This window comes from Opisthocomus hoazin, chromosome 14, assembly GCF_030867145.1.
Source record: "Opisthocomus hoazin isolate bOpiHoa1 chromosome 14, bOpiHoa1.hap1, whole genome shotgun sequence".
Taxonomy (NCBI): domain Eukaryota; kingdom Metazoa; phylum Chordata; class Aves; order Opisthocomiformes; family Opisthocomidae; genus Opisthocomus; species Opisthocomus hoazin.
This window is the reverse complement of record NC_134427.1, coordinates 24,177,079-24,201,899: the sequence shown is the minus strand read 5'-3', so window position 1 is coordinate 24,201,899 and position 24,821 is coordinate 24,177,079. Positions and strand designations below refer to the sequence as shown.

The window sequence follows — 24,821 nt, the reverse complement described above, 5'->3', positions numbered from 1 at the left end:
CGGCCGCGAGGCACGCCGGGAGGAGCCGCTCCGCCCCGGGGCATGCCGGGAGCTGTAGTCCGCCCCCGCCAGCCCGGCCCAGCGCCCCCCGCAGCGCCGCGGACCCTCCCCGCCTGCCCAGCCCGGCCGGCCGAGGAGAAGAGACCGCGCACTCGTGTTAGAGACGTTTTATTGCGGGGTCCCCACCCCATGCAGCTCGCGGTGGTGGTTTTTCCATTAAAAACGTAGTAACTGTCATTATAAAAGGCCCGAGGCCTGCATGCACGCCCCCGCCCGCTCGGGGAGGGCTCCCGGCAGAGCACGGCCCCGTGCCCCGCTCCCTAGAGGAGCCCCAGAAGGTGCCCAACGCTTTCTCCAGGGGCTCCCCACGCTCGGCCAGAGCCCTGCTGACTTCTACATGCAGCTTCCTCCCGATTTTCCTGGGACAGAGAGAGAAGTCGGGCCAGGGGTTACTACGAGCTCAAGGGGTCGGCTGTGGTAACCACCCTCTCAGAAGGACCTTGGCTATGGTCTCCAGCTGGAGAAAAGCCATGTCCTCTGACTCGCCAGAACAGATGTGGCAACCCGGCCAGAGCTCCCACGAAGACATGCAGCCCTCCCGGGGCCAGGCTGCAGAGAGTGCCAGAGCCTGGCACTGGTAACCGATGGCAGTAGTGGGCAGAGCTGTTTGAGGTGGGACCAGGCGGACGATCTGCTCAGCCTGGTGGCAGAGCTACAGCATGAAGCTGAAAGGTTAAGGAGCATCAGGGAGTTGGAGAGAGACTGGTGGAACCATGCTCTGCCCTCCGGGACAGAAACAGCCACCAGAAAAAAAAAAAAAACCAAGATCAAGGGGATCCTGTGTCCTCCCCCTGCCAGGCTGAGGGCAGTAGCTTAAAGCAAAGGAGGGAATGCAGGCAAGTCCACACTCAGGGCAGCAGGCAAACCCCCTCCTTGTCCACCTCGCCTTCCTAGGTGCCTCTGTACGACAGCTACGAGGCTCTGGATGTGGAAGACCAGTCAATGGATGATGTGGATGACAGTCCATTACACCAGAGGCACTGCCAACATCAGAAAGGCCTACTCCCTGTATCACGACCACCTCCACGAGGAAGAAAAGATGGGTTATAGTTGCAGGTGATTCCTGAGGGTAACAGAGGGTCCAATACGCCAGAATGGCCCTCCCACTAGGGAAGTCTCCTGCCTCCCTGGGGCCCAGGTTAAGAACATCACTAGGAAACTTCCTAGCCTGGTATGGCCCTAGGACTTTTACCCATTACTGCTCTTCCATGTGGGTGGCGATGAAGCCACAAAGCATAGTCCAAGGGCAATCAAAAGAGACTTCAGGGCTTTGCAACGATTGGTAAAGGAATCTGGAGCACAGGTTGTTTTTTCCTCTCTCCTTCCAGTTGCAGACAGCAATATTGGAAGAAACAGACAGACCTAGTCTATTAATACATGGCCGCATGGCTGGTGTCACCACCACAATTCTGAGCTTTTCATTACTGGGATGGCCTACATGGCCAAGGCTGCTGGCATCAGATGGGATTCATCTTTCTCTAAGGGGAGAGCAGGTCATTGCTCATGAGCTAGTGGGGCTCACTGACAGAGCTTTAAACTAGACTTGAAGGGGGAGAGGGACAATATCAGGCTTGCCTGTAACAAGCTGTGGGATGACACACCAAGGTTAGAGGGATGGGGTGCTGGCAAGGGCCCTCAGCCTATTGCTTTGAGACATGCTGGCTACACTGCAGCACACCTGAAGTCTTACATAGATGAGCCAGGGGCTTCTGAGGCAGTAGGAGCCAAGAGGGAAACACCAGTGAAATACCTCAAAAGAATTAAGGATTGTTCTCTAAAAAGGTGACCGATCAGCTGAAGTGCCTCTACACCAAGGCATGCAGTAGGGGCAACAAATAGGAGGAGCTGGAAGCCACTGTGCTGCTAGAAAGCTACAACCTAGATGTCATTACAGAAACTTGGTGGGATGAATCCCATACCTGAAGTGCAGCTACTGATGGCTGAAGGCTGTTCAGAAGGGACAGGTGCGGAAGGAGGGGCGGAGGCATTGTCCTCTACATCCAGAAATGGATAGAGTGTGAAGAGCTGTCTCTGAAGAATAGCCACGAGCAGGTAGAAAGCTTATGGGTAAGAATCAGAGACCAAGGCAACAAGGGGAACCTTGTGGTTGGGGTCTACTACAGGCTGCCTGATCAAGGGGACCCTATTAATGAAGCCTTCTTACTCCAGCTCCAGGAGGCTTCGCGCTCATGGCTCTCATCCTGCTGGGGGACTTCAACCACCCTGACATCTGCTGGAAAAGTAGCACAGCGAGCTGTGGACAATCCAGGAGACTCCTGGAGTGTACTGAGGGTAACTTCTTACGCTAGGTAATAGACAGCCTTACCAGAGGGGATGCGATGCTGGACCTATTGGTCACTAATGCAAGTGAGCTAATCGGTGACGTCAAGATTGGAGGCAGCCTGGGCTGCGGTGATCATGCACTGGTGGAGTTTGCAGTCCTGAAGGATATGGGTCATGTGAAGGGTAAAGTCAAGACCCTGAATCTTATGAAAGCAAACTTCCAGCTCTTCAAGGAGTTAGTGAATAAGACCCTCTGGGAAACTTCCCTTGGGGACAAGGGAGTAGAACAGAGCTGGCAGATCTTTAAGCACGCTTTCTATAGAGCACAAGGGCTCTCGGTCCTCAGGTGTAAGGAACTGGAGACCTGCTGGTCAAACTAAAGGGCAGGGAGAAAATGCACAGGCAGTGGAAGCATGGACAGCTATCCTGGGAAGAGTACAGCGATGCTGCCAGGTTGTGTAGGGGTGGGGTCAGGCAGGCTAAGGCGCAGCTGGAGCTGAACTTGGCAAGGGACACAGAGAATAATAATAAAGCCTTCTACAGGTATGTCAGCCTGAAAAGCAAGGTCAAAGAAAGTGGACCCCCCCCTCATAAGCAAGACTGGCAAACTGGTGACAACAGAAAAGGAGAAGGCTGAGGTACTCAACAAGTTCTTTGCCTCAGTCTTCACTGGCAACCGCTCTTCCCACACTTCTTGAGTGAATGGACCACAAGGCAGGGACTGGGGGAGCAAAGTCCATCCCACTGTAAGACAAGATCAGGTTCATGACCACCTGAGGAACCTGTACATACGTAAGTCTATGGGACCTGACAAAATGCGTCCCAGAGTCCTGAGGGAAGTGGCCGACTGAACTGCCAAGACACTCTCTGTGATATCTGAAAAGTCCTGGCAGTCAGGTGAACTTCCTGGTGACTAAAAAAAGGGAAACATTGCACCCATTTTTAAAAAGGGTAGAAAGGAAGACCCTGGGAACTGCCAACCCATCAGCCTCACCTGGGAAGATCATGGAACTGATCCTCCTAGAAGCTATGCTAAGGCACATGGAGGACAGAGAAGTGATTCAAGAGCCAGCTTGGCTTCACCAAGGGTAAGTCCTGCCTGACCAACCTAGTGGCCTTCTATGATGGAGTAACTGCATCAGTGGACAAAAAAGTGCTTTGGATGTCATCTATCTGGACTTCTGTAAGGCCTTCGACACAGTCCCCCACAACATCCTTCTCTCTGAATTGGAGAGATACGGATTTGATGGGTGGACTGTTCGCTGGCTGATCACATCCAGAGGGTAGTGGTTAACAGCTCAATGTCCAGATGGAGATCAGTGACATGGTGTCTTTCAGGGGTGCGTATTGGGACCACTACTGTTTAATATCTTCATCTGTGACAGACAGCAGGATTGAGTGCACCCTCGGCAAGTTTGTAGATGGGTCACCATCTACATCACTCAGCACCAAGCTGAGTGGTGCAGTCAACACACTCGAGAGATGGGACACCATCCAGAGGGACCTGGACAAGCTCAAGAAGTGGACCCACGTCCTGCACCTGGGTCAGGGCAATCCCCAGAATCAATACAGGCTTGGGGATGAATGGGTTGAGAGCAGCCCTGCCGAGGAGGGCTTAACGATGCTGGTGGGTGAAAAACTGGACATGAGCCAACACTGTGCACTCCCAGCCCAGAAGGCCGACCGTGTCCTGGGCTGCATCAAAAGTAGCGTGGGTAGCAGAGTGAGGAAGGGGATTCTGCTCCTCTGCTCCGCTCTGGTGAGACCCCCCCTGGGAGTCCTGCGTCAAGCTCTGGAGCCCTCAGCACAGGAAGGACATGGACCTGTTGGAGCAGGGCCAGAGCAGGCCACAGCAATGACATGAGAGCTGGAACCCTTCTGCTGTGAGGAAAGGCTGAGAGAGTTTGGGCTGTTCAGCCTACAGAAGAAAAGGCTTCAGGGAGACCTTACTGCGGCCTTCCAGTACCTGAAGGGGGCTTGTAAGAAAGATGGGGACAAACTTTTCAGCAGGGCCTGTTGTGATAGAACAAAGGGTAATGGTTTTAAACTAAAATACTGTAGATTTAGAGCAGTTACAAGGAAGAAATTTTTTAGGGCGATGGTGGTGAAACCCTGGCCCAGGTTGCCCAGAGAGGTGTTTGATGCCCCATCCCTGGACACACTCAAGGCCAGGTTGCATGGGGCTCTGAGCAACCCGATCTATTTGAAGATGTCCCTGCTTACTGCAGGGGGGTTGGACTGAATGACCTTTAAAGGTCTGTTCCAGCCCAAACTATTCCATGATTCTATAATCCCACTCCCTCCACCACTTTGTGGTGTGTGTGCCTGATCCCCACCAGTCCAACTGTATTGTCCTACATGGGGTTTGACCTGCAGCATAGAGCGGAGGTGGGACCCATTCTGAAGTCACCACCCCTCTCCTGTGCAAGGCTGTGGGAGCTGGGGCAGAGGCCAGAGCTGAGCGTTAAGAGCACATCTGTGACGGAACAGCTAACACCAAGCCAAGCAGCCAGCTCAGAGCCGCTTCACAGGGCATGTATGAACTCGGGAACCTGTGACTTAGCAATTAGCAACACAAGCAGACAGTATGGAGGGGCTGTCACCAGCATCCCCCAGCCAGCCAGAAGCCCTGTCCTCATAGCTTGGTGGTAACAGGTTACCACCTTGGGATGTGCGCCTGGCTCCCACAGCCTCCCCAGCTCTGCACACAGGACCCCTGAGGCATGATGGGCTGCCTAATTCCAAGCATCACAGCTGTGGCTGGATTGGGCTGTTTTAATTTCGGGTTTGCTGGGAGAGAGGCTCAGGTGGCATCACTTATTCCTCTAACGAGGCTTTTCCAGCAGCAGCAGGAAAAGCAAGAACTCCAGCCTACATTAGTATAAAACCTGCAGATTTGACATAAAAAGCAGCACAGAACATGTTAAAAACCTCAGATTTGGTGAAGGCAGGGAGAACGTGAGCTGACCAGACAGCGCTGCAGTGCTGGTGAAGGGGGGCCTTTCCATTTCCCTCAAACACAGGCCTCTCCGGGGGTGATGGCCCAAGAGGAACCGTGCAGACAGACACTTCTAACATAAGCGGGCTCCAAAGCTCAGCCCTTCCTTGCCAGCCTTTCTTTGCTCCACAGGCTGCACACAGGTACAGGTCAGCTTAGCACGTGTACCTCCTGTGGAGCTCCTTGGGAGAGCCGTTCACCCACCAAGCGGCCAGGGGAGGAGAGATGGCCACACAGGCTGCCTGCAAACTAGCCTAATGCCCATCTTTAAAAGCCGCACGAAACAACCCTCCCGCGGTGTCTGCAACCCAGGGAGAAGAGCTGCAAGAGCTACTGCATGGAGCAGCCATCTGTGGGCAGGAAGTCGTACACATACATGGCCACCGACTTGGACAGGTAGGTCATGGTGCCGAACCGACCGCTCGGTGCGCTGTCGTACAGCAGGCTGCAGATGCCCGTCGTGGGATCCTTCTCCAGCATGTGGTCATCAGCACCCAGGGCCTTCTGGATTTTGGATAGGGAAGGAGAAAGTCAGCATTAGGAATGAGGGCAGGCCTCTCATCAGCTTACACCCCAAGCATCCTCTGTGGCAGTCAGTGTGACACTTCAGGTGAGCAGCAGGAGGAGGACACTACATCTTTGCTGTGCCCCACAAACACAATGGGGACAACAGGCAGGACCCTCCAGGTGGGTGAACACTGCGTATCTGTGGGGAACACAGCCAGAAACCCTGGGTGCAGGCCGTGGCCCCTGCGTGAGGCCTGGCCCCTACCTGCTCCTCATAGAAGAGGTCGTTGGCCATGTGCAGTATCTTTTCCACAGCTATGATGCTGCCGATGGTGTGCACCTCCATGTCCACCAGCATGGTGAGCACTAAGATAGCCTCCACCAGCAGCTGCCTGTACTCTGGCTGGGGCACACGGTTGAGGACTGACTCCACATGCACAGCAAACTTTATTTCCCCTGGGGTCATCTGTCAGGAGGGAGAAATAAATGCACCTAGAGCACCATGTCACCAGCATAAGTCCTGAGCTATGCTGGGCACTTGCCCAGGGCAACCCAGCACCTAACACCAACCCACCTGCCCTTTTCCCCCTTCAGATAAAGCTCCTACCTCTCTGGTTGTTGAAGAGGGGAGAACAAAACCCTCCACGGAGAGACCATGGCACTGCAGAACAAGGAGACCATGGTTATGGCCTGGAGAAGCACTGTGCTAAAACATGTAAGTCCAACCCACCAGCTCGTTCCCACTTGAGCATTGGTGTGTGCTGCCCACATACCCCAGCTTCACCTCCTCTCTGCACAGTGTCACTCCTTTCCCACCAGTTTAGCACCAGCCAGAGCCCTCCCACACACAGCACAGAGCTCTGCATCCTGGCTTACCATGCCAAGGAGGAGCTGTGCCTGGAGCTGCTTCAGCTGGGTCTCCAGCCCTGCCCTGCCTGGCTAATGTATAAAGCACCTGAACAGACCCAGCTCCCCTCTGCAAGGGTCAGCACAGTACAAGGTAAGTCCTGTGTGCCTACAAGGCACCTCCAGGTCTCCCCCAGCTTTCCAGGGCCAGCTGCAGGCCTTGTGCATGAAGCATGTATCTACACAACACTGGGCATCAGCCCTGGGTGCCTAAGTTCCCCAGGCAAGGCTGGTGCCTAGGACCACGGGCTCATATGCATGTAGAGGAGCCAGACGGATGTCCAGCTCACCTTCTGCAAGACCTTCCAGACCTTCTGGTAGAAGCCCACAGGGACACGGTTGAGGGCCCCATCCAGTCGCCGTCTCCGCTGCCACTGGCCCTGGCGGCTGTCCTTACTGCCCTGGTCTTCCAGCATGCTTGAAAAGGAGCCCTTGGCCAGCAGCTCTGAGTGCCCAGCGGACTGGGCAGACAAAACAAGGACCACAGAGACCACTGAAAAGTTAAATACCCCACAAGAATGCAGCCTGCTGCTGCCTAAGAGCTTGTGCTCGCCCAGCTTGGTTCCCAGAGCAGAGCTGTGACCCCCTGTCCCCAGAGAAGCCCACCCTGCAGCACCCCCTGAAGCACAGCTCCTTTCTGCAGCCACAAACAGGACAGACCCCATGCTTGCAGCCAACAAACGCAGGTTACCAGAGAGGACTTCAGGTCAGCATCCCCGGACTGCAAACTGAGGGGCTGAAGGAGAGAGGGAGAGACAAAAATCAGACTGTGTTGCAGCAGGGCAGCCATCATGGCAAGCAGAGCAGCAGCAGCATGGACCAAGCTCAGGTCATGGGGCAGTTATCCCAGGGACTGCGGTTAGCTGGAGATTGAGAGGTAGTTTCAACAGGTGAGCTGCAGAAAGTCTCACAGTGGCATCAGAGAGGAAGGACTGCACCAGGGGGGCACGGAGCAGCTGCAGGGCCCCAACATGCCAGTGCTGCTGCAGCAGCAGTCTCGTGCCAGCCAGCACACAGAAGCAGGGCTGCTGTTGCTCTGTTGGCTGCTGGCATGGACAGGTATTTAGCCTCAGGCAGACTGAAGGGCCAACAGCAAGGTTACTGCCTGTCGACGACCCTCCTCGCAACATATGTGGTCCCTCTGCAATGCCAGGTTTCACACTGCAGTAGGTCGGCCATAAATCTGCTGCATTAGCCTGGTCCCCACAGGCCCCGTCTGAGAACAGGGCTCCTCCTAGAGCTCAGGACCCTTCCTAGACACATGCCAGGCACCAGAGGAGGTCCTTGTCATTTGTAGCTGGGCAGGAGCCTCTTCCCCTAGAGAAGAAATAGCTGGGGGGGGCTACAAGCAGGATCCAGTGATCACCAGTGAACTGCCCAGCAGGGCCACTGCTGGTCATGGCAGTGGAATCAGCATGCCATCCTGCTCAGCAAGTTTTTGTGGGTATAATGGATTCCACTCAGCCATAGCAGCTATGGAGCACAGCTCCCAGCTCGTTGTAATGCCAATACACACATGGCTTAGAAAAGCCTTCCTCCCTGCCAGTCCAAACATGGCAGGTCCCACTCAAAGGGGAGTCCTCCGAAGGCTGTGGGGCAGTGCCAGCCCTGGGCCCCCACATCACGTTAAGCCATGCTGGCCCCCTTCCACAGAAGCCAGCCTCCTTCCCCCATCCTGAACAGCGCAACCCTGAGCCTGTTGAGAGGGAAGCCAGCTCATTGCTGCAGCAGCTCACTCAGCAAGTTTGTTTAAGAAAGCTCATTAACTCATGCACGCTCAAAAGCTGCCCTGGTGTGTGGCATGAAGGATAAAAGCCAAGGCTGCAGGAGGACCAGGGTGGCTTCACCTTACTCCCAGTCAGAGACTGCCTACGTTTATCCAATTGCTGCAAGAGAAGAAGGAAATGAAGTTTTTGCTGCTGGAAGAGGCCCACCAGGACACCAGCCATGCCTGGGACACCACATAGTCCTCCCCACCCCTGCACCTTCTCAAGCACCCCAGTGCTCCCTCCCATACTCCGCTGCCAGAGCAACACCCACCCCCACCAACAGATTTACCCCAATTCTCCTCCCAGGGCAGGACTGGAGCCAAAAGGAGCTCCTGGAAGCAGCTGTAAGCTCCATGAAACCCAGGAGTAAGGTCCCTCCTGCTCTCCCTATCATTCCTGCCTGTCCTGTAGCTGCTTGCCACCCACAAAATCTGGCACCACCTGTCCTCACCTGTTTGATCTCACTTTTCAGCCTGATGATGCCAGCACGCTCAGGCTTGGTGGCCCCCACAGGCCCCACCTCATAGATGGAAATAGCAGTGGTAAGCGACGAGTCGACCGATCGCACTGGAGGGGAAGATAGGTCTAGAGTGGGTACCATGGCTCAGGGCATGGATGTCCCTTGTTGTTGCTCAGGTACTGGTACCTCTGCACACTCTTGCCCTCTATCCCAACCAGCACCAGAGATTCATGAGCACAGCACAGAACTGATTCAATTCAGACCTGACCGGGCCAAGTGCTGAAATAAGCAAAGCCCCAACAGCCACATGACTTGGGCTCAATCCCTGGAAATCTGCTCAGCACTGCCCTGAAGTGCACAGCTTCTTGCTGGAACATGGCAGTGCAGAAGGCAGCTATGCTGAACATGCAGGAAGACAGGGACATTCCCCACAGGTGGGAACACCTGGAGCTGGCCATGCTCCACACCAGGACCCAGCTTTGCCCAGAGGTGCTCTCCAACCCTGCTGAGAGACTCACCGCTCCTTTCCACCCCAAACTCCTTGCCAGAGAGGATGTGGTAGAGGAGGCTCTTCATGTCTGACGGGCTGAGATTCATCAGGTTCTCGGTGGCTTCCCCAGCTGAAGAGAACAGAGTTGGGATGTTGTACCCTGCTTCACAGCCCTCCTGTGACACTTCTACCCTGCACCCCAATCTGTTAGCAGGGGAAGTACTGGTACATGAGCTTATCCTCCAAGGATGTACACTAACTCCAGGTGTCACCTGCAACACCGAACTCTTCCCATTGCCAGCCCAACACATGCCTGAACAGATGCCACAGTGAAATCACTTGCCTGTGCTGCCCGAGAACAGTCCCAGCTGCAGACCCCATGCAGGGTCCTGTCCTGGCACTAAGCTGCCCATTTTTAACAGCACTTCTCCTTCCTAGCTAATAGGGCCCTAAGCACTGCAGCACCCACCCCAGCCAGGGTGCCGTCCCTGCCACACGTACCCGAGCAGCGCAGGGAGTGTGCCAGCTCCGTTGCCATCACCTGGATGATGAGCCCAATGCGGATGCGGAACATCTCAGCGAAGAGTGCAGGTTGTGTGCGCATGTACATGGCCAAGTACACCATGATCTCCTAGAAGGGAAGAGGCAGATCACCCGACTGCTGCTTCCCAGGGCAGACACCCAGCTGTGGGGCGCCCCACCACCCCTGCCCCTCACCTGGGTAAGGATGGACACACTGAGGTTCTTCTCACTGGCTTCATCAATGAGGTGAACAAGCTCCTCGTAAGGGATTGGGCTGGGGAGGGAATGACCAGCAGAGCAGTTGAGACAGCAGAATGAGCCCTGCATCCCTCCTGGCCTGTACAGCCCAGAGAGGAGAGATACAAGCCGGCAACGGCCACCCAGAGTCGCTTCTGCCCACGGACTCCAGAGCAGCAGGCTCACACCCACCCCAGCACGTGCAGGGAGGGGCAGGTGCTACACTCACGCAGAGATCGTCTTCTCGCGTGGCTCCGGGGGCAGCCCCACTGTCAAGTGCTTCTGGTGAGACAGGAGGTCAGTGCAGGCCTGGGGACAGAAAAAGTCACCCCAGACATCACCAGCAGCTTAGGGTTTAGGGCCTCAGCACAAAGCAGACGGAGACAGAGCTGATGCAGCCACAGTTTGCCTGCCCACTCTGCTGCCTCATCCCTGATGGACCTCAGTCTGCTAGAGGCCAGCTGCATGGTTGTTACCTCATCCAGAGCTTCCACCTTCTTCTTGAGGATGCCAGAGATGTAGCGGACCAGGGCCCACTGGCGCGTGTCCCCCACTCGCACATATAGTTCAGTGAGGAGCTCCTTGACAGTAGGGCCAGGCTCGCTATCAAGCCCTGTGTGCCACTCAGGCCCCCTGCAGTAAAGGAGATGCCAGGTTCTAGCCACCAATTTGCCCTGCAGCAGATCCCTGGCAGCCCCCAGGCTTTGCAGGCTGGGACACATGCACAGCTGCACTGCATCTCTCTTTGCTCAGTAAGACAGCAGGACTTAGAGCTTGTCATACTTGAGGATGTGGAGCATGTAGAGGATGTCCGCTTGCTCCTGCAGCGTGGGGCAGACGCGCAGCTGGTCCACCAGTGCCTTGCAGTCCACATTGCCATCCTCATCACGGGGCAGGTTCATCTCTGCATAGAGTGCGTGGCTCTGGGGGAAGGGACACCCATGCTCCTGGTTAGCACTGCCAGCACCCTGCACCAAGTGCGGTCTGGTTATGGGGCCAAGGCCGTTCACCCATGGATATTTGCCCTTGCCAAACGCCTAGCCTTCCTCACGCAGCCCTGCAAGGACCTTCCAAACTCCAGCCGAAAGGATGGCACTGCTCGGCCAGTCTGGGAGGGACAGTGCTCACCTTGCCATCCACATCGTGCTGGTGGGGTGAACTCAGCAGCTTGACTGACTGCTGGGATGCCTGGAAGATCTTGCTGGGGACATACATCCCAACATCTAAAAGAAAGCCACGGTTGGTGCAGTGTTGTGCAAGGTTGTGCCCCAAATCACCTCACATCTGACACTTTGCTCCCTCAGCAGCCCCTGCAGGGAAGTCGGCTGTGGAAGCGTCATGGTTCAGCCCCAGCTGGCAAAGAACCACGTGGTTGCTCTCTCACTCCTCCGCCTTGGCGGGATGCGGAGGAGAATCAGAAGGAAAAGGCAAAACTCATGAGTTGGGATACAAACAGGTTAACAGAACAGCAAAGTTATCATTCAGCAGTTTCCATGAAGACTACACAGACACAAGTCAGAGATACTCCATGGCCAGGACTAACACAATGGACAGTATGGGCCTTTGCCGAGGCAACGGCTGGGCTGCTCTGCAGTCCATGGCACGCTGCCCTGGGGCCCCCAGCATCGCACAGCTAGGAAAGCTCCCAAAGTACCTCAGCCTCATCTGCAGGCTTGAGGAAAGGTGCTGAGGGTGCTGGAGTTACTCACTCTGGACATGAAGGTCCTTGGCCTTGGACGCCAGGGACATGAGGTCGCGGGTGGTGTGGACAGCAGCACGGAAGCGGCTCAGCCCTCCCCGCTGGGCGGTGGGAGGGAGGTTCGACTGGGGAACCGTGCGCTGCAGCAGGTGGTCCAAGTACTGAGCAACCTCATCATACGTGTCTGCTGGAAGAGGAGGCAGAAGAGAGGGGGTTCAGCTGCTTTGTGCCAGGGCACCCCCAGACATCAGAGAGCTCCCCAGCTGTCCCTCTATGAGGGCAAAGCTTTGCTGGCTGCACAAAGTGACAACATGGGGCTAGTGCTGGCAGCCAGATGGACAGTGCCAGCAGCCGGGCTCATGAAGTGTGGCAGCCGTGGCACCCCTGATCCTGCACTACTCCACTGCCTGGGACACAGGCTGCCAGCTGGGGCCAAACTGGGGCTCCCTCCGAGTCCCACCTGGACACACCAGCGTGTGTCTGGTCCGAGCCTGCGCAAGGATAGCAGCGTCTGCTCAAACCCCATGATGAAACCCTTGTATTCTGTCCCTCTGGGGAAGAAGGGGAGACACAGCCAGGTGCAGCCTGTCCAAGCAGAGACCATTTAGGAACACCCCAGCACAGCAAGGGCCTCATCCAGCAGGAGTCCAGCACAGCAGCAAGGCAGGGTGGGTTTTGCAACCATTATTTCTAATTAGGAGTTAGAGCTGAGTCACAGCTCCTGCCTTCTCTTTGCCCAGCTTCCAGCAGCTCTCATTGCTCCCAGTGCCACATTATGAGTGCCAGAGCCACCACTTGCTAACTGCGACACGGAGGAGGGTGCTCAGAGGCCACTGTCTCTGCTCAGCTGGATGTTAACAGCGCTGTGGAGCAGTGAGGGGGATGCCCCGGGAGGAAGATGCCCTATGCCAAGGCAATGCAATACAACACAGAGCTGTTGATGCACTTCCAGCCAGTGGACCAAGGCAAAGCCTTGCTGCTTTCTGGCTGGCAGACAAGCTCCGTGGTGTCTTCCCCAGGAGGCGAGCTGCAGACTGCATCCGAGGCTGACAGCACAGCATCCCCTTTCCACACCTGGTGGGCATGCCTCATGCCAGCACCTGAAGACTCAGCTGAAGGAATCCCCCAGACATCAGGCTTGAGAACATCATCCTGCCTGGCTGCAGCATGTGACCACAGGAAAAAACTTAAAATTGAGCATCTTCTAGCTGCTGTAGAGAGGCCAGGCAGGCCCTGTCTCCCATTGCGTTGGGGGAAAGCAGACACCTTGGAGAAGCCAGGGTGCAGCCTGCAAGGAGACTGCTGGTGAAGCAAGAGGAGGGCAAGAGAAAAGTATTCACAGTCACAGCAGGGCAAACATTGGCTACAGGTGCAGCAGAGGCAGAGCAGACTGATGGGAAGGCAGGGAAGATGACCAACACTAGGTCATGAAGGAGGAGGACATAGCCAGGCCTGCTTGCAAGGGAAACAGCAAAACTTGCACCCCACCATGGTTTCAGGACAAGGTGCTGTGACGGGCCAAGGCCCTCTCAGGCACCCTATCCACAGCAGCAAGGCCTCAATTTGGCACCCACTAGAGCAGCTCTGCCCAGGGAGGGTCAAAGGCTTTGGGAAAACACCACTCAGAGATTGCTTGCTTCCCCACCATCTCAGGTACTGTACCATCATTTCGTGCACTGCCACTCGTGCACCAAAGATCCTCAGCCAAATCTCCTGAGCAGAGGCAGGTTGCCGAGTCTTCGTCTCCTCCCCACACAACAGCCTACGAAAAGTCGGAGGGGCTCATTCCAGAGCGTCCCCCATGCTCTCCACGGCCGTGTCCACCAGCCTCAGCCCTGTCTGACTGGGAAACCCCTCTGGCAAGGGGGCTACAACAGCTGCATTAATTCACCCAGTCCCACCCCACTGGTGTCACCATGAGTGTCACCCACACAAGGTTAATTGACGGAGGGTCAGATCGGAACAGAAAGAAGGTAAAAACCCAAGTGTATGAAGTGGCAGACACTGGCAGGGAGGTTTGGTGTTATGGGTTTATAGGTGAGTTTGGCATTTTCCATGCCACAGCAGCAACTGGCCTGTTCCCCCTTACCATCCTCTGCTATCTGCAAGCCATGCAGCCACTCCTCGGCGTCTAGCTCCTCAAAGCTGTCAATGCTGAGCTTGTAACTCTTGGCAAAGACCTTACCCTCTGGCCCAGGGTCCATAAAGCTGAGGTGCGTTCGGCATGACGTTGTCAGGAACTCCGACAACTTACCCGTCTGGATCCTGGGCAAGAGGAGGGGAGGTCACACAGAGAGGAAGGGGAAGGCAATACCCTTGGCTTTGCCTCCTGGATCCAGGGCAGGCCCTTTGCAGGGAGACACGTGCTCATCCAGGAGCATACACACACCCCAGTGCCTGCTTTACCTGCCTGCGACTTGTGCAGCCACAGGTGGGCCTGCAAGGGCTCGCCAAAAGCTATCAGAGGGATCCTGCAGCCATGGGTTTAATGGCACGAAGAGATGTGTCCTCCCTTGCATCTCCTCTGTCGGGACTGTAGCCCCAGGGTGCACTTACAGACTAGCACACCCCAGCGTATCCTCCACAGCTTGTTCCCCAATAGCTGATGCTCATGCCCAGCAGGCACCCTCATAACCAGGCTCTCGGAGGCCACCAGCCCTCTCCCCTCCTGCACCCCAGGAAGCTGCACTCACCTTGCACCACCGAAATACCCATCCTGCAGCTTCCGCAGCGTTGCCAGCACTGTGGGGTGCACACTGCTGCCGGTTTCGTCTGTTGGGGACAGAGACAAGCAGTCAGGCTCTCCCACTCAGACAGGCTCCCAGACAGTAACCAGGGCCACGTGGGCATTCAGACAAAGCACCATGGCATCAGCCAGACCCTTGCTTTGAGGTGCACAGGCAGGCTGTGGCACCAAAAGCACCACCCAAAAAAGGAAATTCAGGACTGTCCAGTCTGGATTCCAGAAAAGCCAGGCCAAGACGCACTCCAGGCTCCTGGGATATCACCTTGGGCTGAAGCAGACAGTACCAGACAGGAGCACCCAAACAGATCCTTGTTCTGTCCCTGGCTTTCACGTGAGGCAGGGGAAGGGGTGCTGCTGTCAAGGGCAGAGACACCACACCAAAAGGCACGCTCAAGACACTAATGGGCAGCTCTCTGCTTCTTCTGGTTTACTGTTTTTTTTTGCCTAGGAAACCTGTTAGCAGGTGGTTAGTCTTAGTGAAGAGTCAAGGCACAGGAAGAGCCCTAAGAACACTTTTACAGTAGGATTATTTTTTTTGATCTTGCTCCCAAAAGGCCTCCCAACCAGCCTAGCTGCCCAGAGACTGAATACCTCCACGCCAGCAAATATCCCTCAAGCTGCAGGCACCAGTGCTTAGCAGGCAGCCCCGCTAGCTGCCAGGACAGCTGCCAACTCAGCGTGGCTCCTTTGAGCAGTAAGCTCTTTACAGGACATTACTGCCTGCTCCAGCCCCACCGTGTCCCCATTACTGAGGCGGTCCCACGTCTGCACACCCCCTTCCTCCCACAGAGGCTGCTCTAGCCAAATGCCTTGCAAGGCTACAAGATCCATACCGAGCATGGTGTGGGAGATGGGGAAGGTGATGGTCGGCCGCCCAGTCATCCTCCAGCGGCTGCAGAGGTACGAGAGGTCTGTCCTTAGCATCTCCACAATCATCTTGTTGTCGAGAGCCAGGTAGAACTGCTGCTGGTCTATGAACTGTGAGGACAGCAGGAGTTGTAAGCAGCCCATCCCACAGCCACCAGGTCCCTTTGGTGCCACCCACATCTTCCCACAGGCACTCAGCCAGGCTAGCCACACAGTGAACCCAGGGGAGATGCTCCTTTGCAGCAACAAAGCTCATCCCACCTTACCTGACACATGCCAGTACAGTCTAGCAAGGGACCCTCAACCCCCAGGGCATCTACTGGCCACCAACCACTACGAGGAGACAACACTACAGCTCTGCAGCAGCCTCACCCAGGCCCCACATAGCTGGTCTGTGCTGTGCCTACCCCAAGCGAATATACACTTCCCACAGCACCAGGCTTGCAATGCTGCTCATCCCCGCACCATGCTGGACAGAGGGATCCCTGTCCCACCATCAACCTCCTTCTGCTGTCTTTGTCAGGCTGAGCAAAGAGATTCTCAGAAGGCTGACAGCACACACACAGCTAGGACCACCTATTCCGCTGCTTCACGTCACGGAGCTGGGGCTGCTCCACCTTCCCAGGCTGTTCAGAGGGTGTTGGGCCACCACTGAAAATAACTTGAGTGTTCAGCCAGTGGAGAAACCTCCTGCCCAGTTCCAGAACCCATAACATCTGGGAATGAGCCTGTGCAATGCCACCCACCTGCGGGGTAAAGGTAAAGATGTTCTTCCTGATGTTGTAGAGTTTGGAGGTCCCAAGGACGCCCATGTGCCGGTAGGGGCGTCCCGTCAGGCACATCTGCTTGTTGCGGCCTAGGGGGGGCAGGAGGAGAAGGTGGTTTTAGTGCAAGCCTCCACACGAAAGGAGATGCAGCAGCAAACAGAGACAGGCCCCTGTGCTACCAGCCAGCAAGAAAAGGCTGGTTTGTGGTTGGGGTATCGCAGGACCCTGTGTCATGCTCACATAGCCCTAAGGGACCATGATACTCTGTCTCCCAGCCCTGCCCAGGTGGCCAGAGACACCCAAGGCCCTTCCCAGGGACTTACTGGAACAGGGACATACAGCCTGTCCTGATTTTCACAGCATGCCACACCTCCAGGTCTTTGGGGACACCAGAAGCTGGGGCAGGGCCCAGGGTTGCCCCCTGCACACGGCTGGCCCTGGAAAGCTGACAGCTCTATCAGTGTTCCCATTGCTCCTGGATTACTCCCAAAGCCCAGAATGGTGCACCTGCAGCATCGCCCCTTGGTCATGTCAGCCTCGGTAGCTGCCAGACTGCTCCCCTGCCCCCTTTGCCCCTGTCACACTTAAATTAGCCAGCACACGCAGCCTATGGTGGATCAGGTTCCTCCTTTGGCCCAGGCTGGGTCTCCAGCTCCTGCACAACAAGGCCCATGCCCAAGGTGTTGCAGCATCAGGGAATGAGTGTGCAGAGCTCTAGAGCACACACTCCCCCCACACTCAGCCCTACCAACCCTCCAACAACAGCTGGGCTAACTGAGCTACAGGCTATCAGCCAGGGACTACCAGGGGACCCTCCTCTTGGGTCTGGCTTGCCAACCCCTTTGAGATCTGGGTATAGAACAAAAGTTGGCTCCTGCCCACTCCAGGTCCATCCCATATGGATCACAGCCTCTGCCTGTCTCTAGGGCCACTGTGAAACCACAATGCTAAAGCTTTATCCCTTTCAGAATCTCCCTGAACAGCACTGCCTGCCACCCTAGTTCCCCTTTGGCAGAATTAGCCTTACTGGGCCCAGGAATGGGTGAGGAATGACCCAGGGTGGCAGAGCCCTCATCAGCCAGGCAGAGAGCAGCAGGGCAGTATATCAGCATCTGCAAGCAGGAGTGCTAGAGGATGGGACAGACCCTTCTGCACCCCCTTTGCTGCAGGAGCAGGGAGTCCAGCTCACCCAGCCGGGCGTAGATGTGGCTGAGAATGCGAGCAGGCTGCACTCTGATGGGGTAGACATCTGCCACAGTCTCCACGTCGATGTCCTCCTTCCTCAGGACAGCCTTGATCCCCTCTGTCTCTGCCAGGATGCACACTGCGGAGGTAGGACAGGCTCAGCACAGCAGGGGCACAAGGGTGTGACAGCACTGCCCCTGGCCTTTGGGGACACATACAAGGTGCCACAACACGTAGAGGCAGCTGTCTGGGGTCCCTTTGGGAACGAGTTCCTACTGCAGAGGTCTGCCTTGCGCCTCCTAACACTCTCTACACCCAAGCCTTCCCCACTGAGCAGCAGGAGGACAGGACAGTTTTCAAACTCTCTGCAGAGGAGGCTGTAGCATGTAATATTTCCCTGCAGCAACGCAGGGTGGAGTGGAAGGACGTGCACCCCATCTTATACCCAGACTTGCCAGGGCTGAGATCTGGCCGCACTGGCAGCCACCCAGTAGTCAAAAGCCACCCCCATGAATTCCACGCAGGCAGTCCCCAGGCCTGCCAAGCACAGGGGTTTGGGACTAGTCCCTTTCCCTCACCTTGGACCACCACATCGGGCTTGGGGACAGTCGCAAACCGGCGGTTGAGGGGATCTATTTCACCAGGAGCTAGAAATCCCTGAGGAAAAAGAGCTATGAGGAGATGAACATTGTATGGGCAGGGTAGAATGTGTGATGCCTACAGACAACCCACATTTTATAGGTCCTGGGGGATGGAGGTGACAACTTCCCCATGGTAGGTGGCTCAAGGTGGCAATATTTGCCCTTTTAGAGCTCAAAGTCTGTCCCCCTAGCCCTCCGCAGCACCAGGGTAGACCGTACCTCGGCCATCAGGCAGCCCAGGATGTAGAGTGACTGCCCCCACATGAGTGGCAGCTTGCCCATGGGTATCCTGTCCACAGTGTGGGGGTTCCTGTACTCTTCATCTACCTGGAAGACAAGCCAGGAGGTCAGCAAGGGATCCACAGATACAGGACACTGAAGGAAGCATCATCATTGCATTTTGAAGTCCAGCAGTTTAAGGCTTAAAACAAGAGCCTACAGAAGTATTTGCCACAGAGGGTCCAAAGCATCCTGGCTGCATTCCTCCCCTCGTCTCACAATTGCCCCAGGCACCTATGTCAGACAACAGATCAGCTGCTCAGACTGTGTTTGGGTTCCTGACACAAACCATCTCACAGGAACAACTGGCATGCCCCAGGAGCACCGAGGCAATGCTCTTGGACTCTGGCGAGGAGAGCATCTCTCCTGTACCACCTGGGCACCAGCAGACCGTTGGTCTCAGCCCTGACCCACACAAACACCCTCACCACTACACAGGAGCTCAGCACAACCTCCCCAGCCCAGGTCCGCGTGTCCTGGGCTCTCAGAGGACTCTGACTCCAGGCCAGCAGACTGTCAGCAAAGCACCCTTGTGTATGGGGGCAAGAAATGCTTTGGGGGAAAATGGCAGTTTATTTATCCAGCACGGTTTTATAACAGCTCCAAGCCGCACTGTTTTACATGGCGCTTCCAAGCACTACATGTGCTGCTTTACTAACAATTTGGGTTAATCAGCAGTTAAAGCCTCATTATCTGGTAATGAGACATACCCGCTCCCACTGTAGCTCAGGACTGCTCACCTTATCTGGTGGGACGCTGTACAGCTCTGGCACCAGGCGAAACCCGTTCTTCCCCTTGACAAGAACCCCCTCCAGCGCCTCCCGGTACTCCTGCACCTGAGAAGAGAGGAGAGGGGATCTGCCCCTGGTCATGGCTCCCTGCATCCTTCACCTGCATGCCTCCCTTGCCAAGCACTTCTTTTCACTGGCCTGACAGGTCCTGCCTCCCTTACCTGCTCCATGTTTCCGCTGAAAATCCCATCAATGATCAAGTATGCCCAGAAGAGAGGCCACTCGCACTCAATGTTCTCAAACAGCTTAAGCTCAGCAGGTTCATAGTAGAGGCGATTGGGGTCCTGCAGGGAGGGCATGACAGCAAGGGAGGCAATGGGTGGCAGGATCCCCTCAAACTGACAGGGCTCCTACTTTCCCCGAGACCCCAGCCTTAAATACCCTCCCAGTCCTTCTCTGTGGATGATGGCAGAGACTGAGCCAAAAAGCAATTTCACCTCTAGGCTGCGTCATTTCCATCAGACAGCCCCCACAAGCCCCCTGCACTGATGCCAAATCGACTCACCTTTCCCGGGCAAAGGGAGCTTACCCAGTCCCCAGGAGAGCACCCCAGAGCCTTGTACAACAGCACAACATCTCCCTCGCAGCACTGGGGACATCTGCAACCCCTTCAGCTCGTTGGCTCTGCCCCAGCCCCTCAGCACCTGCCTCCCCCAACATCACCAGGCTGGTTCAGCTGGGTGCAAGGGCTTGGGCTGGTCTCACAGGGCCAGAGAGCAGGGTCCCTCCTGCCATTTGGCACTGACTGTGAGCCTGACATGATGGAATTGGTCAGGACAGAGAGCTACCTTCACCAGGTGTGTGTGGTATAGTGCCCCAAAGGACTTATGCTCTATCCTCCCTGCTAACTGCTTTAACTCTGTTTGCTACAGAGAAGGGAGAGAGACAGCCTTAGCAGACTGTCAGGCAGAGAGGACAGAAGCGACAGAGGGAACAGATGTTTTCTACAGCGCCTGCACGTTGGCCACAAGCTCCCAAACTCCCATTTGCCTCCAGCCAGCTGCAGTGCCTCTGTAGGCAATGCTGCCCTTCCTGTGCTTCGCAGCTGCCCAGCAGCAATCCACAGCTGTGCAAGCTGGCAAAGCTTGTGAGCACTGGGAAAGTCAGACTGAAGATGCAGCTGCTCTTCTCTGCTCTGGAGAGATGCAGCCACACATGCTGCCTATTATGATCAGGTCTGAAGGGGCACAGCAGAGGAGGAGCATTTAGAGGCACTCATGCCCAAAGAAGCCCCACTAGGTTATGGGCCCAACAGCTGGTGATGATTTAAGAGCCTCCAGGTACCATTTCCTGGTTCTGTGGTTATAAAACGTGACTGTTGCTTAGAAAATGTTCATATTTTCCCTCCCCAAAGCAGCAGAAGAAAGTCTCCACTCACTTTGCTGAGAGCCAAGTGTGGCAGGTACACAAGTTGCCTGCTGTCCTGGGAGAGGCAGAAGCAGTTTTGTGACCTCTAGTGCTGCTGCAGAGCCAAGGCCATCAGGGAGGAGCACTGCACGGCACCCTCCACGGGCCTCCAGCCCTCACTCAGGGCTTGTGCAACCCTGGGAGAGCTGGGGAAATGGGCCCACTTTGGCAAGGTTCCCACACAGGGCAGTGGTCTTATCTGCCCTCAGCCTAAGAGAAACACAACACCACTAGGTCCTAAGATGCAGGCAGAGCCAGCCTCTGCCCATCTGTTATGGGTGTGAGTGGGATGTACCACCTCTACAATGGACTCTGGCATTTTTGGGAAGCCTTGCCCAGACCCATGACACCACCTGGGACTACTCAGGGCTCTCGCCTTCCCAGTGCTCCCCACCACAACCTTTGCGCTGCACCCGGTTGGGAGGGGGGCTGTAAATGCCACCCAGGACAGCTGCTGCTTCACACTTCAGTTCTGGCAGGTGGCAGGGCGGGGGACACTTACCTCTTTGGGGGTCCTGTATCCATCCCGGAGGAAGCGGCAGCAGCCGTAGCGCCCCTGGAAGGTAGGGAAAAGAGGTGCTGAGCAGGAGGCACAGCATGAGATACCGTGTACCTTCAATGCAGAAGCATGGTGGAGGGGTGTCTCCTCCAGTCAAATACCCCTTCAATCGCTCACCCAGTGCTCACGCACCACAGTTACAGCCTGGGGCCACAGCACACAGGACTCTTTCTTTGCACACCCCTGCCACAGGTCACAGAGACTGGGAGAGGACATGCTCCAGCACCCCCTCCCTAAGCACGTTTTGGGAGAGAAAAGGACTACAACAGTTTGGACTGCAGCTGTCCCCTAGGAAGGGCACAAGGGCAGCGCTGCTCACCTGCAGCTTTGTGATGATCTCTTGCTTGGTGATTTCCACCAGCTCACTGTCCTCCACAGCAAATGCCGGGTAGGAGATGACAGAGAGAACACTGGCATCCACCTCCTTGGATGTGGAGGCCCTGGGCAGCATCGAGTGGAGGATGGACTGGGTGAAGGGGATGGAGAGATGGTTAGGTTGCCAGGCTGGGCATCATTCACACCATAACCCCAGAAAATCACAGTTCTTCCTGCAATGGTGTAAAGCCCGTGCGGGTCTCACCTGGCAGTGCTGCACCTCGTCCGACAGCACCCGTATCACTGACTGCGGACCTCCCTTAGCTCCAAAGAGATCCAGCTCATCCAGTGCCTCCAGGGCAGCCTGCAAGCAGGTCGAGACCCAAGGCAGCAAGTCCTCCACCATGCTGCTCATCTGTAAGGACTCTCACCCCATGCCAGCCCCTGTGTGTAACACACTGCCCAAATTTAAACCCCACTGTGGCTGCAGAGCACCCCTGTCAAAATATGACACATCTTCAAAGCCACAGGTAGCCAGACGTCAGCAGGGCCCTGGACATTTCTGGCACACACCCCAGTTAATCTCTCACTCCCAATTCAGGCAAAACTCAGACAAGATGGGCACAGTTTTATCCCAGCACACAAGGAGAAAGGTCTTCCTCCCCAGGAATCCATCACTGCACGGGGCATTGAGTCTGAATAGTTCAGCATGTCCAGCCTTTCCTGCAAAAAAGCAGCACTGGGCCACTGGTGCTCCCCAGCACCCACCCAGCACCTCTCCCCAGCTCACCTTGGCCATGCCAACAGAGCTAGCATTCAACTCTGTGATGCCCTGGTTTGTCTTGTCTCCACGCTCCCATATCCCGAAGTCCTGCGCAGAGGCATCAGCACATTGGAGCAGGCAGAGGTTCACAGCACACCCAGAAAACCTTCAAATCCCACCCATCAGCAGTCCTCCCAGCAGGTGCCATGGGACTGTGCCCAGCAAGACTCAGGAGGGACCCACAGCTGCCCCTATACACCAGCCCACCACCTGCACCCTTGGGGCACACTCCCCTTCCCCAGCATGGGCTACCCACCGCAGTTTTGTAGGCTGCTTCAATGTAGAACACGAGGTTCTGGATAAAGTTGACTTCATCCAGGCTGTGAATTATGTGGAGGCCTGAAGCAGTGGGAAGAATTCACATTAGTCCCTCCAAGCCCACGGCATCCCTAGGAAGAAGCTGCAGTAACTCAGGCCGGACCCCTCCTCCTCACTGCATGCCTGCCCCATGACAGCCACAGCCTGGTTAGCTTCCACTCCCACCCCCCCACCCCCCCCCCCCTGCAGCTCTGGGGCTTCATGCAAATAGGGACTCTTAGACAGACAGACATCGAGGGGCCCAAATCCACCTCGGGTGCTGTGAGCTAACAGTGAGGTAAGGGAGGCCATTGCAGCAGCCTGGCACCCAGGAAGCTGCACGTACACTGAGAACACGGAGAGCCCTGGAGATCAGCATGCTCAAAGCTGAAATGGCATCCCCCAACAGCATCACCTGAGGCCGTCATTTGCGCCAGCATGAGCAGGTAGAGGGAGGTGGCATCCATCTGTAGGTGACCCCACTCGTGGTCCCCCACCACAGTGGCACATGTGTGGGTGTTGTACTTGGCATGCAGGCAGTCCCTGGTGCTCTGGCTGTACTTGAATGCCTCCACCTTGTCCACCTTGAGAAGGGCAAGGAGATGCAGAGGTTCATCAAACGCTGCCTCCAGAGAGGTCTGACAGCCCCAGAACCAAGGGCTGCCCCATGCTGTCAGCACAGTATGTGGAGCTGTGCCTGGCAGGGCAGAAATTCTACAGCCCCCCAGCTGAGCCCCTCCACACAAGGGGCACCAAGTGCAGGCTCATGTGCACAGGCCTGCAGCTGTGGAGGGCCCATAGGCACAGCTGTGCTGTGTGGAGAGAAAAGGGTCACCCCAAATGCCCTCAGGGAGAGGAGCTGCACAGTCCCAGCACCAGCCAGGCCACAAGGCAGGGAGCAGCTGGCAAAGGCTCCACTGGCCATCAGCCCACAGCACTGAGACTTCCATCACACCAGGGATAGATGCCAAGTCAGTGCTTATTTCAAGACTTGCTGGAAGGGGGCCTTTCCTCCTCTCGTCAGGGAAGGCTGGGGAGAGCCAGCCCAGCTCGGACCGACAGCCTTTGTAGCAGAGCTGGGCTTTGAGGAGACCACTCAACTCTCAGAGGCGCTCACCAACCCCTACCTGTCTCATCATGCACTGGAGCAGCCCCCGCATCAACTTCACTACGCTCTGCAGGAACAAGGAAAAACACCTCGTTAATCCCCGTGCAGCCAAGAGAAGCCCTGACTCAGGACCAGCTGGCTGCTGACCTTTGCAGGGCTCCAGCGTCTGTAACCGGAGACCCTGCTCACATTTCCCAGCTGCCGTGCTGTGCAGGGGCAGGGAGGGAGGGCGCGACTGCAGGACGCAGCTCCCCGGCCCCTGGGAGAAGGGCTGCATTCCCAGACCATCCCAGAGCCAGCGGGCTGGACCCTCCGGCCAGGCTCCAGCGTGCTCTGGGAAGAGCTGGCTCTGACACCCCTTCCCCTTACCCCCCGCGCCTGGGGACAGCCCCATCCCCGTCCTCACTGCGCACCCCCCCCGTGGCCTTTTGGCCCCAGAGCTGGGCCGTGCCAAAAACAAACCAGCCGGGAGGTGACGGCCGGCTCCCCGGTACCGCCGGCCGTGCCGTGCCGGACCCCGCGCTCCCTCCCGCCGGCTCCCCCCTACCTGCTCCAGTTCGTAGGCCTTGGCCTTGTCCTCGTCGCGGTCGGCATTCTTGCGGTAGGCCAGGCCCAGGCCCCAGACGGCCAGGATGCTGTAGACGTTGTCCCGGACCCAGGCATCCCGGTGGTCGGCGCTGGCGGGGAGAAGGCCCGTCACCGCGTCCTGCGGAGGGAGGACACACCGAGGGGCCGCGGCCCCCCTTCCCGGTTAACCCCGCCTGACCCGGCCTGCAGGCTCAGGCGGCGACGGGGCGCACCGGGGCCTGCGGCGAGGCGGCCGCCCCCCCGCCCGGGCAGGCCCCGCACCTGGTGCCGGAGGATGGTCTGCTGCACCAGGCGCCCGTAGCCGTCCAGCCGCACACCCGAGTTGCTTCGGCTGCGCATGGCGGCGACCCCAGGAGCACGGAGCGCTGCGGGCACCGGCACCGAGGGGGCTGCTCCGCCCCGCCCCGCCTCCGGTCCTGGCAGCGACCCCGCCCCGCGGCGCCGCCGGCTCGCTGCCGACCGCAGCGCTGCTCCGAGCGTCGGCACCTTCGGAGCGGCCTCCCCGCCCGCGATACCC

General features: G+C 56.8%; 1 protein-coding gene across 5 annotated transcripts; it reads right to left on the bottom strand.

The window, feature by feature from the left end:
- Positions 1-152: 152 nt before the first annotated feature.
- On the bottom strand, positions 153-24,821 carry PHKA1 (phosphorylase kinase regulatory subunit alpha 1). 5 transcript variants are annotated; one of them, XM_075435440.1, is made up of 34 exons: positions 24,566-24,819; positions 24,264-24,422; positions 23,736-23,783; positions 23,024-23,192; positions 22,568-22,650; positions 22,279-22,359; positions 21,754-21,852; positions 21,493-21,639; positions 21,117-21,170; positions 19,369-19,491; positions 19,157-19,252; positions 18,357-18,464; positions 18,075-18,153; positions 17,501-17,635; positions 16,291-16,400; positions 15,511-15,655; positions 14,625-14,703; positions 14,021-14,196; positions 11,942-12,118; positions 11,361-11,455; positions 11,016-11,155; positions 10,709-10,865; positions 10,462-10,541; positions 10,191-10,269; positions 9,975-10,104; positions 9,502-9,603; positions 8,975-9,090; positions 8,602-8,640; positions 7,446-7,490; positions 7,045-7,215; positions 6,456-6,509; positions 6,114-6,314; positions 5,718-5,845; positions 153-419 (listed from the first exon to the last, which is right to left on the bottom strand). In XM_075435440.1, exons 1-34 carry the CDS (start codon positions 24,641-24,643, stop codon positions 158-160), a joined length of 3,945 nt encoding a protein of 1,314 aa, XP_075291555.1. In that variant the 5' UTR covers positions 24,644-24,819; the 3' UTR covers positions 153-157. The 5 variants fall into 5 exon arrangements, with proteins under 5 accessions (XP_075291555.1, XP_075291556.1, XP_075291557.1 ...); XM_075435441.1 differs by having other exon boundaries at positions 14,117-14,196; positions 24,566-24,817; XM_075435442.1 differs by having other exon boundaries at positions 11,942-12,115; positions 14,117-14,196; positions 24,566-24,817.